General features: G+C 38.4%; 1 protein-coding gene across 1 annotated transcript in view; it reads left to right on the forward strand.

Moving 5' to 3' along the window:
- The window catches only part of HOMER1 (homer scaffold protein 1), a 130776-nt gene that overhangs the window by 97879 nt on the left and 14653 nt on the right, over positions 1-18244 (forward strand). Inside the window, exons 6-8 of the mRNA XM_080805113.1 lie at positions 10303-10459; positions 14984-15094; positions 15722-15802. Coding sequence (XP_080661239.1) covers positions 10303-10459; positions 14984-15094; positions 15722-15802 — 349 coding nt within the window. The remainder of the gene's footprint in view (positions 1-10302; positions 10460-14983; positions 15095-15721; positions 15803-18244) is intronic.

An 18244-nucleotide genomic window follows, 5' to 3' on the forward strand; every position in this document is an offset into this window, starting at 1 on the left:
ATCGTGAGGAGAATATACAAAAAAAGCTATAAAGAGAAAACAGGGCAGATTGACAAAAATCAAACACATTTTATTTCCTAAATTGTATTTCACATTATGTTCTAGGTTATTAAAGAAGCAGCTCATAAAGTAGCAGAAGCAAGAATGTTCTAAAAGATTCAAATTTACCAATAAAGTTAAAATTTTGGTTGATCCTGTTATACAGCCTTAAAACCATATTTATTTACTTTGGAATGAAGTATAAGAAAATACAGGAACACAAAAACAGCATTGAACTGTTCTCTCCTGTAATACCTTCTTCAAGATTAGATTATTGAGCCTCAGATTATTATGGTTTATTGTCCTTTTGTGCAATATGCAGAAATGTATTTCGTATGACCATTTTCTTCAGCATTTACCTTTTTGTTTAAATGCAATCAGTAGGACTTTGGGACTGTGTAGAGTAAAGAAAAAAAGGTTAATGGGAGTCCTTTGGACAGCTTCTCTGTGGCCAGATCTCATTACTGACATACTAGAGACTCAAGACATGTTTAGGGAAATGAAGTAGACAAGTTTATAGTATACTGAGACATGACACCTTCACCTTTTTCTATCCTGTTGCAGAGGCATCGTTTCAATGTCTTCCTGCACAAAACCAATTTTTTTTAAAGATTTTTAAAATTTATTTGACAGAGAGAGATCACAAGTAGGCAGAGAGGCAGACAGAGAGAGAACGGGAAGCAGGCTCCCCGCTGAGCAGAGAGCCCCATGCAGGGCTCGATCCCAGGACCCTGAGATCAGGACCTGAGCCGAAGGCAGAGGCTTAACCCACTGAGCTACCCAGGCGCTCACAAAACCAATTTTTTAAAAAGATTTTTTTAAATTTATTTGACAGAGTGAGGGAACCCAAGCAGGGGGAGCAGCAGGTAGAGGCAGAGGGAGAAGCAGGCTTCCAACCGAGCTGGGAGCCCGATGTGGGTCTTGATCCCAGGACCCTGAGATCATGACCTGAGCCGAAGGCAGATGCTTACAGACTGAGCCACCCAGGAGCCCCCAAAACAAATTTTTAATTATGCCTTGTCTATGGCCCATTCCTTTCCTATGTGAATCCCTGCCTCTACAATCCTGCTTCTCCTGTCTGCTTGTTATCACCATCTACCAATGCCCACTAACCTCCTTCCTTTTCAATTTTGACTCTCTTATTATGTGTTTCCTGCCCACCCAGTCTCTTCCCATGCCAACAAATACAGGCATGAATGGAGCAGCTTAGAGACTATTCTACCAGTTTTAGAAGACCTTTCTAGCTCTTAAAGTTTATAATCCTACAGTCACAGAAAGTGTATTTAAGAGTGTTTAGAGGGGCGCCTGGGTGGCTCAGTGGGTTAAGCCGCTGCCTTCGGCTCAGGTCATGATCTCAGGGTCCTGGGATCGAGTCCCATATCGGGCTCTCTGCTCAGCAGGGAGCCTGCTTCCCTCTCTCTCTCTCTTTGCCTGCCTATCTGCCTACTTGTGATCTCTCTCTGTCAAATAAATAAATAAATAAATAAATCTTTAAAAAAAAAAAAAAAAAAAAGAGTGTTTAGAAAGCCTTTTTTTTCCCTTTTGGTAATGTGGTAATTTTTTAAATTGAAATATAATTTCTAAATATGGTAGAATTCACTTTTCTTTTTACTAACATATAATGTATTATTTATTTCAGGGGTACAGGTCTGTGATTCATCATTCTTATATGAGTCACAGCACTCATAGCTCATTCCCTCCACAATGTCCATCACCTGGCCACCCTATCCCTCTCATCCCCCTCCCGTCCAGCAACCCTCAGTTTGTTTCCTGAGATTGAGTCTTTTCTAGTTTGTCTCCCTCTCTTGTTTCATCTTATTTCATTTTTTTCCCCTCTCTTCCCCTATGATCCTCTGTTTTGTTTCTCAACTTCCTCATATCAGTAAGATAATAGGATAATTGTCTTTCTCTGATTGACTTATTTCACTTAGCATCATACCCTCTAGTTCCATCCATGTCATTGCAGATGGCAAGATTTCATTTTTTGATGGATGCATAAAATTCCATCATATATATATACTACCTCTTCTTTATCCATTCATCTGCTGATGGACATGTGGGCTTTTGCCATCCTTTGGCTATTGTGGACATTGCTGCTCTAAACATTGGGGTGCCTGTGCCCCTTTGGATCACTACATTTATATTTTGGGGGTAAACACCCAGTAGTGTGATTGCTGGGTTGTTGGGTAGCTCTGTTTTAAACTTTTTGAGGAACCTCCATACTGTTTTCCAGAGTGACTGCACCAGCTTGCATTCCCACCAGCAGTGTAGGAGGGTTCCCCTTTCTACACATCCTCACCAACATCTGTTGTTTCCTGACTTGTTAAAACCTCTCATTGAGGCTTTGATTTGTATTTCCCTGATGCCGAGTGACGTTGAACACTTTTTCATTTGTCTATTGGCCATCTGGATGTCTTCTTTGCAGAAATCTGTTCATATCTTCTGCCCATTTCTTGATTGGATTCTTTATTCTTTGGGTGTTGAGTTTGTTAAGTTCTTTATAGATTTTGAATCCTAGCCCTTTATCTGATAGGTCATTTGCAAATATCTTCTCCCATTCTGTCAGTTATCTTTTGGTTTTGTCGACTGTTTTCTTTGCTATGTGAAAGCTTTTTATCTTGATGAAGTCCCAATAGTTCATTTTTGCCCTTACTCGCCTTGCCATTGGTGGTGTGTCTAGGAAGAAGTTGCTGTGCCTGAGGTCAAAGAGGTTGCTATTTGTGTTCTCCTCTAGGATTTGGATGGATTCCTGTCTCACATTGAGGTCTTTCATCCATTTTCAGTCTATTTTTGTGTATGGTATAAGGAAATGGTCCAGTTTCATTCTTCTGCATGTGACTGTCCAATTTTCCCAACACCATTTGTTGAAGACATTATCTTTCTTCCATTGAACCTATTTCCTCCTTTGTTGAAGATTAGTTGACCATAGAGTTGAGGGCCCATTTCTGGTTTTTCTGTTCTGTTCCATTGATCTATATGTCTGTTTTTATGCCAGTACCATACTGTCTTGATGATGGCTACTTTGTCATAGAGCTTTAAGTCCAGAATTGTGATGCTACCAGTTTTGGTTTTCTTTTTCAACACTCCTCTGGCTACTTGGGGTCTTTTCTGGTTCCATACAAATTTTAGGATTATTTGTTCCATTTTTTTGAAAACAGTTGATGGTATTTTGATAGGGATTGCATTGAATGTGTAGATTGCTCTAGGTAGCATGGACATTTTAACATTTGTTCTTCCAATCCATGAACATGGAACTTTTCCATTTCTTTGTGTCTTCCTCAGTTTCTTTCACTGAGTGATCTATATAGTTTTTGGAGTACAGTTTCTTTGCCTCTTTGGCTAGATTTATTCCTAGGTATCTTATGGTTTGGGGTGCAATTGTAAATGAGATCAACTCCTTAGTTTCTCTTTCTTCTATCTCATTGTTTGTATATAGAAATGTAACTGATTTCTGTGCATTGATTTTATATCCTTCCACTTTGCTCAATTCCTGTTTGAGTTCTAGCAATTTTGGAGTGGAGTCTTCTGGGTTTTCCACATAGAATTTCATGTCATCTGTAGAGAGTTTGACTTCTTTGCCTATTCAGATGCCTATGTGTGTTTTTTGTGTCCTGCAACTTTGGGGAACTCATTTGGCAGTTCTAATAGCCTTTTTGTGAAATCTTTAGGGTACTCAACATATAAATCATGTCACCTGCAAACATATTTTTACTTCTTCCTTTTTAATTTAGACATCTTCTATTCATTTTTATGCCTATTGGTGCTGGCTAGGACTTCTAGTACCAATTTGAATTTGGAGTGGTGACAGTGAGCATCCTTGTCTTGTTTCTGATCTTAGAGGAAAAGATTTCAGTCTTTTATACTTGAGTCTGACATTAGCTGTGTGCTTTTCATATATGGCCTTTATTACATTGAGGTAGTTTCCTTCTATTCCTCATTTATTGAGTTTTTTTAAATAAAAGTCTATTGAGTTTTGTCATATGTGTTTCCTACATCATTTGAGATGATTGTGTTTTTTTTTTCTTTTCTATTAATGTGGTGTATTACAGTGATTTTTTTTAAAAGACTTATTTATTTGACAGAGAGACAGACAGCAAGAGAGGGAACACAGCTAGGGAGAGTAGAGTGGAAGAAGCAGCTTCCTGCCGAATAGGGAGCCTGATCCAGAGCTCAATCCCAAGACCCTGTGATCATGACCTGAGCCAAAGGCAGACGCTTAATGACTGAGCCACCCAGGCACCCCTATTACACTGATTTTTTAAAAGATTTTTATTTATTTATATATTTTAGAGAGAGAAAGAGAGTGAGTGCAAGCATGAGCAAGGAGAGGGGCAGAGGGAAAAGCAGACAACTTGCTGAGCAGGGACACCCCCACCCCCCGCTCCATGCAGCACTCAATCCCAGGACCCTGGGATCATGACCTAAGCTGAAGGCAGGCACTTAATCAGCTGACCCACGTAGGTGCCCCTACATTGATTTTTATATGCTGAACCTTCCTTGCATTCTAGAATCTCTTCATTATTTTTTAATGGTGTCTTTCAAAGAGAAGTTTATAATTGTTATGAAATCCTTTTATTTTTTCATGGATCCTGCTTTTGGTGTTTTATCTAAGAAACCTTTGCCTAACCCATGGTGAAAAGATTGTCTCCTGTGGTTTCTTCTTGGAGTTTTATTTTATAACAGTTTAATGTTTTTAGTTAAATTTTATATGGGATTATGAGACATAACTCAAGATTCTGTGTGTGTGTGTGTGTTTATCTAGTTCATTTAGCATCATTTGTTTAAAAGGCAATTCTTTTTCCTTTGAATTGCCTTTAGATTTTAATCTTCAATTCAATCATTTCCAGATATTTTCATTTCTTTGTGAAGATCCCACTTTCTGTCTGGCATAATACAAGAACTTCCTTTCATATATTTCCTATAATATCTAATGGTAATGAATTCCCAAGCTTTTCTTTGTCTGAAAAACTCATTATTTCGCCTTCATTTAGAAAGGTCTTATCACTGTGTGTAAAATTCTTGGTTGAGAATTATTTTCTTTTGGCACTATCACACTATTGCCTTCTGGACTGCATAGTTTGATGAGAAACTACTATAACTGTCATTTTGTTCCTTTATATGTAATACGTTTTTGAGCCTTTTGGATTTGTCGTTAAATGACCTTTATTTATTTATTTCTCATGCATTGCACCTTCAAATATTTCTTCTGCTGTCTTTTTTTTCTTTTCTCTTTCTGGGATGCCAATTAGACATTTGTTAGACAGTTTGGTATCCACTCTCCTCCCCACCCCCCACCCCCGCATGTCTTAGATACTGTGTTTCTTTTTTCTTTTTTTTCCTCTTTGTGTTTCAGTTCGGCTAATTTTCAGATTTATTTATTAGAGAGAGTGCTGGAGTGGGGGGCAGAGGGAGAGGGAGAAACAGACTCCCCGCTGAGCAGGATGCCTCACTTGGGGTTCAGCCCTAGCATCCCAGGATCATGACCTAAGCCAAAGGCAGATGCGTAACTGACTAAGCCACCCAGGTGCCCCCAGTTTGGCTAATTTCGATTGGCCAAATGAACTGATTTCTAAATTACACCAAAACAAGGCATTCTGTTTAGGAATACTAACCTTTTCCTGAACAGGACCTTTGTAGATTCTCCAAGTTCCAGATCTGTGTCTTACATATGAAATCTCTTGTTATTTTGTATGCTTGATAGATTGATTTAGAATGGAAATCTAAATAGTAGAATCCTTAGATTGTACTAATCAAGGCCAGTGTGAAATCCTGTCCCAAATGTAAGATTCAAAATACTTACATTTAAACTTATATTAAAAACTTAATTAAAATTTAATAGTTAAAACATTTACTATTCATTATGTTAATTAATTTAACCCTAGGTTGGTTTTGTAATTACTTCATAAAGAATGCATTTTATGTTAATGAATACTTTTTTTTTTTCCCCATTTAGGTTGTCATGTGTTAGCTAAACCTGCATAGATTGGCAAGCACTGGCCTGTGCTCAAAGTGGAAGGATAGGTGGTATAACTAGAAAATACTTGTTGGAGAAGACCTGAATCTGTGAAAGAGAAGAATGCAATCTTGAAGTTTGATGCTGAATATAGAAAATTTAGAGCAAAAATTCTTAGGGAAGCAAAGTGAAAGTCTGATTGGGAGGAAGAAACCTTCTCAGGCAAGCCAGCTTGACTAGAACAGGAGATGTAACCCATGTGTCTCAATCCAAGAAGATTAGGCAGATTGATACCACCAAGCAATTAACACAGTTCTCCATGGATGTTGTTTGGGTGTCCCCAAAATTTAACTCAATTCTTAAACTACCTGGAGGTAGCGTTAGACTTCACAGGGTAAGGGCGCAGACCCATAATACTGCTTCCTCTTCAGATGCCAATCTCAAGTCCAGGTTGTTTCTGATATATTGGCTATAAATTAGAGGTTCCCACAAGTTGTTGTATTAAGTTGCTAGAGTGGCTCACAAAACTGAGGAAACTGGTTTTACTTACTAGATGATCAGTTTATTGTAAAGGATATGAATGAACAGCCAGGTGAAATGATGCATAAGACAAGATCATGAAAGCAGGAGCTTTTTCTATGGAGTTTGGGGTCTAGCACATGGATGTTTCTGGGTCACCAACATCCTTGAAAGCTCTCAGAAACGCATTCTTTTGGGGTTTTATGGAGGCTTCATTGCCCAGATATGATTGATAAACTCAATGGCCCTTGGTGACTGAATTCTAGCCCCTCTCCCCTCCCTGGAAACCAGGACGTGGGACTGAAAGTTTCAACTCGTTAGTCAAAGTTGGTTTTCCTGGAAAGCAGCCCCCACATCTTTAGAAGGGTTCTAAAAATGACCTCATTAACATAAACTCAGTTGTAGTTGAAAAGAGCTTCTTTTGAATAGCAAGATCTCCATTTCCCCTTTATGACTCTAGACAGATTTCTGAAACTGAGGACAAAAGACCAAATGTAACAAAAGATGCCCCCGGAAGTTTGATATTTGCATATATCAAATGTTTAAATTATTTCAATAAGATTTTAGTTGTCAGATTGAAGGGTCTCCTTAAATAAAACTCCTCTATAGGGAAAAAAGTGGTAGGTGGTTTTAAAAAATATGTCATTAAGTCAGAACAGGTGCATGCTTTGCTCAGAAAAACCAAATTTGGAAAATTATTCCACAAAAGACGGAATAGAAAAGAATTTTCTTTTCAAGGATAGAAGTGGGTTGTAAATTAATGGCTTAGCTTATTGTTTGATTTTTGTCCTTTCATGTTTAGATGAAATTTTCTCACTTAGTAAACTTTAGAAAAATTTTAAAACTTTTTATTTGTAACTAATTTTAGACTTATAGAAGAGTTAAAAAACTATGTAAAGAAACCCTCACCCAGCTTCCTTTATTGTTAGCATTTCTTACATGCCATAATAATTATCAAATTAATATCGATACAGTAGTACTAACTCCGGTTTACGCGACTTGTTTTCATCATTGCCCTTTTCCTAGGAATCTATCCATTTGCATTTAATTATGCCTTCTTATTCTCCACTGTTCTGTTTCTCACTCTTGTCTTCTCTTGACAGTGGAAGAGTACCAACCAGTTATTTTTTTTTTAAGATTTTATTTATTTATTGGACAGACAGAGATTACAAGTAGGCAGAGAGGCAGGCAGAGAGAGAGAGGAGGAAGCAGGCTCCCTGCTGAGCAGAGAGCCCGATGTGGGGCTCGATCCGAGGACCCTGCAATCATGACCTGAGCCGAAGGCAGAGGCTTTAACCCACTGAGCCACCCAGGCGCCCCGCAACCAGTTATTTTGTAGAATATCCTCAGTTTGGGTTTATGATGTTATCTCATGATTAGAATGAGGTTATGCCTTTTTGGCAAGAATACCACAGAAATTATCTTGTGTCTTTCCCTATGCATTGTATCAGAGGGTTCAAGTTGCTGATACATCTTCTTATTAGTGATGAGATTTAGAGATCTTACTGATAAGAACATGCTTTCTTTTATATACTACATAATTAAATTGCTTTTAAAAATATCAGTCCAGGGTGACTGGGTGGCTCATTTAGTTAAGCATCCAACTCTTGATTTCTGCTCAGGTCATGGAGCTCAGGCTTGTGAAATCAATTCCCGTGCTGGACATGGAGCCTGCTTAAGATTCTCTCTCTCCCTTTACCCCTTCCCCCTCCCATCTCTCTCTCTCTCTCTCTTTCTCCCTCCCTCTTTGCCTCCCTCCCTCTCTTAAAAAAAAAGAAACAGAAAAATCAGTCCATCAAAGCATTTACTCTGTGATACAAATAACCTACCAAAAACCAAAAATGCAGATTACAGAAAGCTATCATCATCACTAGTTAGTTAATGGGATGAGGTTTATAGAATTTCACTAAAAGGAGGAAACTGTTAAATAATAAGAAAGAAGAGGGGCATCTGGGTGGCTCAGTCAGTTAGGCATCTTACTCTTGTTTTTGGTTCAGGTCATGATCTCAAAGTCCTGCAATCTTGAGCCCCATTCTGGGCTCCGTGTTCAGCCAGGAGTCTGATTGAGATTCTCTTTCTCCTGTCCCCTGCCCACCCCCTGTGTGTGTTCTCTCTCTCTCTCTTTCTCTCAAATAAATACATCCTTTTCTTTCAGATGAGGCAGTTCTTTCTTTGGGGGACAGTTAACAAAGGAATTATCAAGAAAGGAATCTTCCCAGTTAATAGGATTGTCTTTGTAATAGAAAAATTGTCTTGGTTCAGGCAATTAACTTTGGATAACTTATTAAGTAGAACAGTAAATGAGGAAATAGTTCTTTGCTTTTAGGGTTTTTTTGTTTGTTTTATATGTGACATGGAATTTTTTCAGAAATTAAGTCATTAGGACCAATTTCTAGGTGTAGCCTATCATAATACCTGAAATAAATGTATTGTGACAAATTTTTTGTGTATTGGGCATTTCAAAATTATGAGTAATGTGAAATAAATCAATAACAGTTACAGAAGAAATACTACATTACAAGCCTTATTGACGTTGCAGCATCCTTACGTGTTTCAGAAAGGAATGAAATTGTACTTCAGGGTTTCCTGCATTTGGTGCAGCCACTATTGGAAAACAGTTTGAAGGTTTCTCAGAAATTAAAAATAGAAATATTATATGATCCATTAATTTCACTTCTGGGTATTTACCCAAGGAAAATGAAAATACTAATTCTAAAAGATACACGCACCCTTAGGTTTATTGCAGCATTATTTACAATAGCCAAAGTAGGGAAGCAGCCCAAGGTCCATCAATAGATGAATGGATAAAAAAGATGTGGTATGGTAGCGCTGCTCAGCAGGGAGCCTGCTTCTCCTTCTCTCACTCCCCCTGCTTGTGTTCCCTCTCTCACTGTGTCTCTCTCTGTCAAATAAATAAATAAAATCTTAAAAAAAAAAAAAGTTGTGGAATGTGTGTGTGTGTGTTTATGAACACACATACACAATGGCATATTATTCAGCCATAAAAAAGAATGAAATCTTACCATTTGCAACAACATGGATGGGCCTAGAGGGTATTTTGCTACGTAAAATAGGTCAGATAGGGAAAGACAAAACACCACAGGATTTCGAGTACATGTGGAATCTAAAAAACAAATAGACTCATAAGTAGAGAGAGCAAACTCGTCTCTCTGGTTGCCAGAGAGAAGGGGAGTGAGGCAAAATAAACGATTAAGGGGATTAAGAGGTGCAAACTTCTAGTTATAAAGTAAATAATGGGATAAAAAGTACAGATTAGGAAGTACAGTGAGTAATATGGTGATAACTTCGTATAGTGGCACATGGTAATTGTACTTATCGTGAACATTTGGTGATGTATATGATTATCACTGTTATACTCTAGAAATATTGTATTATATGTCAGCCATATTTTTATTAAAAATAAAAAAAACTTAATACCCACCTTTAAAAAATAACACAGTACATTTTAGGTTTTGCCTGTAGATATTTTTCAGGATATAATGTTTATTCCTCAAAAGAGAATGGGTCGAAACAGTTCTGTAGATATAGTATCTGTCCTAATGAAGGTGGGAACTAGTCTGCATTAAGCCTACTACTGTGATACTTTTTCTGTTTCTTCACTTGCAGGATTTTCTTCAGCAGGAAGATTTCAGTAAAATATTTGTTTTTATTCTTTTTGGATTATCTTTGAGACATTCATGGACTGTAAAACGATAAAACTAATAGAACGGAGTATTGCTGCACCTCCAAAGTGACAATATTCAGTGTAATAGAATTTTCTTCTCTTTTAGTTCAGCAATCAGCAAACACTGGGAGGCTGAACTGGCTACCCTCAAAGGAAATAATGCCAAACTCACTGCGGCCCTGTTGGAGTCCACTGCCAATGTGAAACAATGGAAACAGCAGCTTGCTGCCTATCAGGAGGAAGCAGAACGTCTGCACAAGCGGGTAAGCTCAGAGCTGCGGCTGGCCCTGGGGACTGATGGCTAACAGGTCTTCCTGACCAGCAGAGACATCCATGTAGGTTCCTTGCAAGGACATCTGGAGATAGTCATTTCTTGTCAGAACATACATATAGATGGTAGCAAATGTGGGTTTATTTAGTTAAGAAAAATACTTTTCTGGGGCGCCTGGGTGGCTCAGTGGGTTAAGCGTCTGCCTTCAGCTCAGGTCATGATCTCAGGGTCCTGGGATCGAGTCCCGCGTTGGGCTCTCTGCTCAGCAGGGAGTCTACTTCCCCTCTCCATCTGCTTGCCTCTCTGCCTACTTGTGATCTCTCTCTCTCTCTGTCAAATAAATAAAATATTTAAAAAAGAAAAATACTTTTCTACTCTGCCACTTACTAGCTGTCTGACCTTTGGTAAGTTACCCCTTTCTGCTCAATATTCTATGTGTAAAATAGGAATAATAATATATAGTCTGTAGAATTCCTGTGAAAATGAATAGAGAAAATGAATTGATGTGCAGTTGCACTGGGTTAATGATAGATGCTTTTATTATTTAATTTTATTGTTTTTTTGAGGAAGGAACAGCTTAAAAAATACAGGTAAGAAGTTCTTTATAAAGGTTGGTTATACAAGGTTTCCCCCACTATCCAAAAGTAAAGCAATCCTGTGAAACCTTTCTTAAGCTAAAGTAGTATAAAGTGAAGAGTATCTCCTGCTTTCCAGAAGTTCACTTTGTCTTTACAAAAGACCTATGTTAGTATCTGTTTTTGCTAACCGACAAATCTGAGGACCATTTTTAGTTTTGCCAATAAAAGCTGTTACCATACTAATACAGGTCTTTTATGAATGTGAAGTGGCCTAATGCAAACTCTCAGAAAGTGGGGGACACTTGTATTTATAATTTCAAGCAGGAAAAGAAGATCAGAAATCCCAGTATAAATAATATTAGAAGCCCAAACAGTTACTTGAGAAGAACTTTTTTGTATTCAGAGCATTTGCATTTACCCAGCAGGACGTAGATGCCACTAGTTTCCTTTTTTAGGAAGCATACCAAAGAAGTGAATTTCATCGACCATAGGAAATGGGTTTACTACCAGAGCACAATTTGAAGAATGGAGTAGGGTCAGGGTGACAGGGAAAGTAATATGAAATAGAGACAGGGAGGGAGAGTAAGAAACCTGAGTAAATGTCATCCTATTGTATGTATAAAGGTTAACTTATGAGGAAGAAGAAGGAAGTTGTTGTTTAATATGTACAGAATTTCCATTTTGCAAGATGATAAATTTCTGGAGATCTTTTTCAAAACAGTGTGAATATACTTAACACTACTGAATTGTACATTTAAAAATGGCTAAGATTATAAATTTTATTCTGTGGTTTTTACCACAATGAAATAAATTAATCCTTGACAGTTAACTCATGAACCAATAAATGGTCACTAAAGAACTGTCATATCCCCTTACTGTATAATCTCTGTCCTTAAGGAAATTTTGGGTTAAATTGTGAATTGGATTTTAAAGATCTAAGAAATGAAATCTTTCTGTTTATTCACATTTATAATTTTCAGTGCTCTTCTTTCCCTCTTGTAGATTAGAATTCCCATCAGGTGTCATTTCCTTGTAGCCTAAATTCCTTTGCAGTTTCAGCCAGAGTGGTGTAAGGGGCAGCTTTCTGTATTTACCATAGGTTTTGTTTTCCTAGTTCTTCACATGTCTAGTCATTTTAGTTGTATGTTAGACATTTGAAATTAGACGACATACAGCCCATAGATTCTTTTATCTTACTCTGAATGATGTTGATTTTTGTTTGAGCCAAGCAGTTAAACTTACTTACAGATTTTCCTGAAATTGTGGAGGTATGGGCTTAGACTTCATTAGAGTCCATTTATTTTAATTTTGCCCTTTAACCCTATGGCAAATTCCCTAGTCCTGGGAAATCTTTGTTTCTAAGGCATAACCCTTCTGGTGTTTCACTGGAAAGCTTGAGCTAATAACCCATGTCCTTTAATTTCATAGGACTGAAACGTCAAACTCTTTTCTCTGTGGTGAACCCTACCACAACTCGGCTCCTGCAGCCTTCCAGCTCCTCCCAACAGTCCCATGCTGGACTCCTTGGATCTTACCTACGTGTGTGTAGTTCAAGGGTTAGCCAAAGATTTGAAGGGAGTCTGTATGTTTATTTGGGGGCTTTCTTCATACAGTTCCTCCAATTTCTAGCTGTTTCAGCTGTGCTAAGGATCCCCAGACCCTCAGGCTCCTCAGGGAAATAAGACCACGGGTTTCTACTTAAGTTCTAGTCAAGCAATGCAACTAGACTACAGAGTTCCTTCAAGCAAAAGGATGTGTAAATGTGTATTTTTTTAACTTAAACTTAATTTTTTTTCAGTGTTCCAAGATTCATTGTTTATGCACCACACCCAGTGCTCTATGTAATATGTGCCCTCCCTAATACCCACCACCGGGCTCACCCAGTCCCCCACCACCCTCCCTCCAAAACCCTCAGTTTGTTTCTCAGAGTCCACAATCTCTCATGGTTCATTTCTACCTCCGATTTCCCCCAACTCACTTCTCCTCTCCATCTGTTTATGTCTTCCGCGTTATTCCTTATGCTGTACAAGTAAGTGAACTATATGATAATTGACTCTCTTGGCTTGACTTATTTCACTTAGCATAATCTCTTCCAGTCCTGTCCATGTTGATACAAAAGTTGGGTATTCATCCTTTCTGATGGAGGCATAATACTCCATTGTATATATGGACCATATCTTCTTTATCCACTCGTCTGTTGAAGGGCATCTTGGCTCTTTCCACAGTTTGGCGATCGTGGCCATTGCTGCTGTGACTATTGGGGTACAGATGGCCCTTCTTTTCACTACATCTGAATCTTTGGGGTACCCAATGTGATTGCTTTCTTTCTGTCTCTTGCTCTACTTTGTCACTTACCAGGGCATTCAAACGGTTGAATTTTATGTTTTGGTCATGATTTGCAATTGTTATCTGTGGGAAAGTTTTTCTGGTAAAAAGTACTCCATCATTATCAGAACTGGAACTCCCCATAAGGAATTCATTATCTATCTAATTGGACAAAAAAAACCCAAAAAAACAAAAAAACAAAAAACTCCTATATACTGAACAATAAGGAAATCATTCCCAAGATTTTGAATACATTTCATTTTGTGGACCACAGGACAGGAGAGTCTAGAGGAATTAAGTAAATAGGAATGACTTCCTGGTGAAAGTAAATGCTGAGCTGAGAGCTGAAGGTTTGCTAATGTCTGAACAGCTTCAGTGGTAAGAGTGGATATTCTAGTTAAGTCAGCAAGATGGGTGTCAGAGTGGTTTATTCTTAGGATGAGGAGACCTGCCTATTTTTAGTTGGAAAAACCACATATGTGGTGTCTTGGGTGATGAGGATGGTTAAGTAGTTAAGGACTGATGTATGCAAGACCTGAGGGTTTAGATTTGATATTGTAAAAAATGAGACTTTGAAAGACTTTGAATGGAGGTGTTACGCAATGATAAATGAATGTTAGTTTATAGGAGAGGTAAAAATAGACAAAGATTTTAATTATGTCCTCTGGGGGGCCATTGCTGTGGTCTAGGCCTGGATGATCAGGGTCTGCACAAGGCTATTAGTACATGAATAGAAAGGAAGAAAGTGTTTAGAAATGTAGAGTAACATTTATGGAGGGTAAGTAAGTAGATAATGGAAAATGTGAAGAAGAAGGATTTGCATTTCGTTAATAGTCTAGAATTTACTGCATTCTTCTAGTCAGCCAAAATGTATGAGATGCTAATGTGTGTAAAGAGCTGTGATGGAGTGTGCATGCATGTTTGTATGTTGACTTCTGTCTATTTTGACTGTTGGATCCAACAATGTTGTTGGATGGTTTAACTTTGAGGGACAGTGCCCTTCTCTCTCCTCTCAGAAAATACCAAGTGCTCGTTAAAAGTTATGTAGCTCTTCGGGCCCTTAGTACATTCTTACTGACTAAAGAATGTTATCTTTTGCTACAGAGACACTATTGATGTGAAGTCATTCTAGTATCGAATGATTTAAGTTGTATTTTAAGCGTATCTTTTCTTCCAGATTCTCTTACATTTTGGAAATGTATTTGAAAAATTTCTCACTTCGGCAAGGCCAGTTTTCAGAAGCCATGTTTAATTTGAAAGCTGCAGATGGAAGGCAGATGGCCCTATCTGATTTGGAATATGTTGTCATAAGAAATTCTTAAAGAAGCCTTTCATTATAGGGGTTCTCAACTGTCATTAATCAATTAAGCTTTCCTAACTTTTCCATGACCAAGCCATGTAAATAATTATTCCCCAGTCTTTTTTTCATTGTCCTAAATTCGTGTCCTTAAAGAATCTATTCATTCTATCTTAAGTATCTTAATATTTCTCAAAATTGATTTTCATACGTTGTTTAAAAGTCATGATTTACCTGGCCGGGGCTTATTACATTTTCTGCAAGAAATCTCTTGAGATAGTCCTACAGCTTAACCTGTGTTCTCATTTCATCTTAGGTGACCGAGCTTGAATGTGTTAGTAGCCAAGCCAATGCAGTGCACACCCACAAGACAGAATTAAACCAGACAATACAGGAACTAGAAGAGACGCTGAAAGTGAAGGAAGAGGTATTTGCTCCTTCTCACTCATCTGTAACCCAGCTACCGTAGGTGCACAAACTCCTGGAGTCTCTGTCAGATTTACAAGTGCTTTATGGAATAAAGTAAGGTTGTGGGCTGTTTTGAGGGGGGGGGATGAAATTTTTTTCTATTGACAATGAAGCTTGTTCCTATTTTCTCCATCCTTGTTTCTGCTGTGAGGAACTACGGTGAGGCAGTCAGACTGAGATACTTGCCTTCTGTGAGAGAGTTGCATTCGTAACATCAACAGAAAACTGTGAGAGGTTAAATGAATTTTACAAGCTGTTGCTTTCTCTGGTTTCCAGTCATAGGATTTAATAGCACAGGAAAGAATTATACCCACAAGGCTTGAAGCAGCCTTAAAATGTTCTGATGGTTGTTTCTAAGCAGTGCTGTACTGAAGCCACCAAGCGGACTTGTTGCTTCAGATTATCACGTATTAGACAACATACCCATAAAGATGAATTCACTCTTCTAAAAATCAGCATAAAGCAATGTTTTTTAAATTATTCTTTTCTAAGGACTAAGACAGTAATTTCAGGGGGAAATAAGACTTTCTCTGTGCTTGATTTAGTTTAAATATTGTTGCTAAAAACATTGCTCTACTTTTTCTAGGAAATAGAAAGACTAAAACAAGAAATTGATAATGCCAGAGAACTACAAGAACAGAGGGACTCTTTGACTCAGAAACTACAGGTGAGCTATAATAATATTTTGACTCATTTCTACATAGAGAGAAGCATCAGTCATTCTTTGACATAGTAGTGACTTTTTCTCTGAAACTTCATTTTGGAGGTTCTCAGTCATTTTTCCAGGACTTCTGATTCATGACTGATGTTTGATTCTCCAAAAATTGTGATAACCTCACCTAGGTAGCATAGGATCATCATAGATGGTCATTTATTAATTGCCTTTAGTAAATTATTCTAGGAATTTCTACTTTTTAACGTAAAAAAACACTCTGAATTTAAAGAGAATTTCTCACGTGGATTTTATTCAATCAAAGAGTTCTACTTATTTTTTTTTTTACACTGAACTAATGAGTATGAATTGCAATAGTAGTTGTGCCCTAATGGAAATTAAGTTAGCGACATCTTTCTTTCTTTATTCTACTGAATTTTACTCCCCTTTTTTGCATAAATAATGTTTCCTGATTCTAATTTACATACATATATCCTGTATCAGTGGTTAGGGAAGATTTTTAGAATTCATTATCAAAGTCTCCGGCACCTCTGGCCCCCTCTTCTACACCTCAGGGGTCAGCTGCCTCTATAAAAGAAGATTAGGACCACTTTAGAGTTTGGAGTAGAAATAAATGTTTGTATAGAGTGAGGAATTTTGGATCAGGGTGACAAGTGGGACCTGAAAGCCCAGGAATAGGAGAGTACCTCAATTGTAATGAGAAAGTCTTGCATTCATTGAGGGCTTCCTATGTGCCATACACTGTGCTAAGCACTTTACTTCTGTTGTGCATTTTCTTCTTGTAACAGTCACCTGAGGAAACTGAGGCTTGTATAGGTTCATTTGTCCAATCTCCATTTATGTAGGTAGTCAGAATTCTGGGACAGTGGAGAAAGGCTGTAGGTTCTTCATATGACATGAAACGTTTCCCTCTCCCTCTTCCTCTCCCATCACTGACTTGCAGCAGTCTGGTTTGTTTTGGCTAGCTCTATTAATTGTTGTTCCCACATTTTAATGATCTGTGTAAATTACTGGTTCTCGAGTGGGGCAGTTTCATGCCAGGCGACATGTAGCAATGTGCCGAGACAATTTTGATTTTCACAGCTCGGGCAGTACTATTGACCTCTAGTCGGTTGAAGTCAAGAATGCCGCTAAACATCCAATTATCGGGACCAAACTGTCAATAGTGCCAAGGTTGAGAAAGCCTGGTGTTGAGCTAAAGATGAAGCGTGTACTCGGGGCTAGAAGAAGAGGGGGAATTCAGTGGAGCTTCGTCTTTCATTCCTTTGGTTCAGGCTGCCGCTTTCTGAGCCTTTGCCGTGATTCGGGCATTTGCCGAGCACTCGTGTACCTTTACTCGGACTCTCACACTAGCAGGTGTTGTATCCCCATTTTCAAAGAGAAGGCCGCAGTTCGGGGGTGTTCACAAGTTGACAAGGTGCTGGACTAGAAAGGAGTGAGGCCTACATTGGTTTGGACTCCACAGTGTCTGTTCTTTCTGTTCGGCTGCCCCACCGCTTCATGCGGCCACGCTGCCAACGCGTTCCTGACGGTTCTGGCAGACGTTTTCCCAGTTACATACACATTGTCCCAGAGAAACCGAGATATATATATATTTAAGATTTTTAAGATTTTACTTAATATATTATATATATATATATATATATATATATATATATATATATTTAAGATTTACTTATTTATTTGACAGAGAGAGCGAGAGCACAAGCAGGGGGAGTGGGAGAGGGAGAAGCAGGCATCCTGCTGAGCAGGGAGCCCGAGGCAGGGCTCCATCCCAAGACCCTGAGATCATGACCTGAGCTGAAGGCAGATGCTTAACGACTGAGTCGCACAGGCGCCCCAAAGCATTGTTTTATATAAGCATCAAAATCAAGAAACCATCTGTCTACAGACCTTATTCATATTCCCATAATTGTCTTAATAATCTCCTTTATAACAAAGTTTAAAACTTGTTTTTCTGGTCCAAGATTTATTCTAGGCTCATGTGTTGCATTTAGTTGTCATATGTATTTATTTTGATGTTTGAGTTGTCCCCGATTTGGCCCTTGGGAACCCCTTCAGTCCAGCTTCTGTTTCCTTTTTATGTGACCCTGTCATTCTTTAAAGAATGTCTTCATGTTTTAGGACAACTACGTATTCCAGGCTCATCTTATATTTTTTTCAGTCCTCAGTCTTGGAATTAGCTATTTCTCCAGGGAGAAATTTCTGCTTTTTTTTTTTTTTTTTCTTAAAGATTTTGTGTATTTATTTGACAGAAAGAGCAAGAGCACAAGCAGAGGGAGAGGGAGAAGCAGACTCTCTGCTGAGCAGGGAGTCTGAATCGGGGCTTGAACCCAATACCCCAGAATCCTGATCTGAGCTGAAGGCAGATGCTTAGCTGACTGAGCCACCCAGGCACCCCTCCAAGGAGAAATTTCTTTAAGCAACGACTGATAT

Source organism: Martes martes (genome assembly GCF_963455335.1).
Source record: "Martes martes genome assembly, chromosome: 5".
Lineage (NCBI taxonomy): Eukaryota > Metazoa > Chordata > Mammalia > Carnivora > Mustelidae > Martes > Martes martes.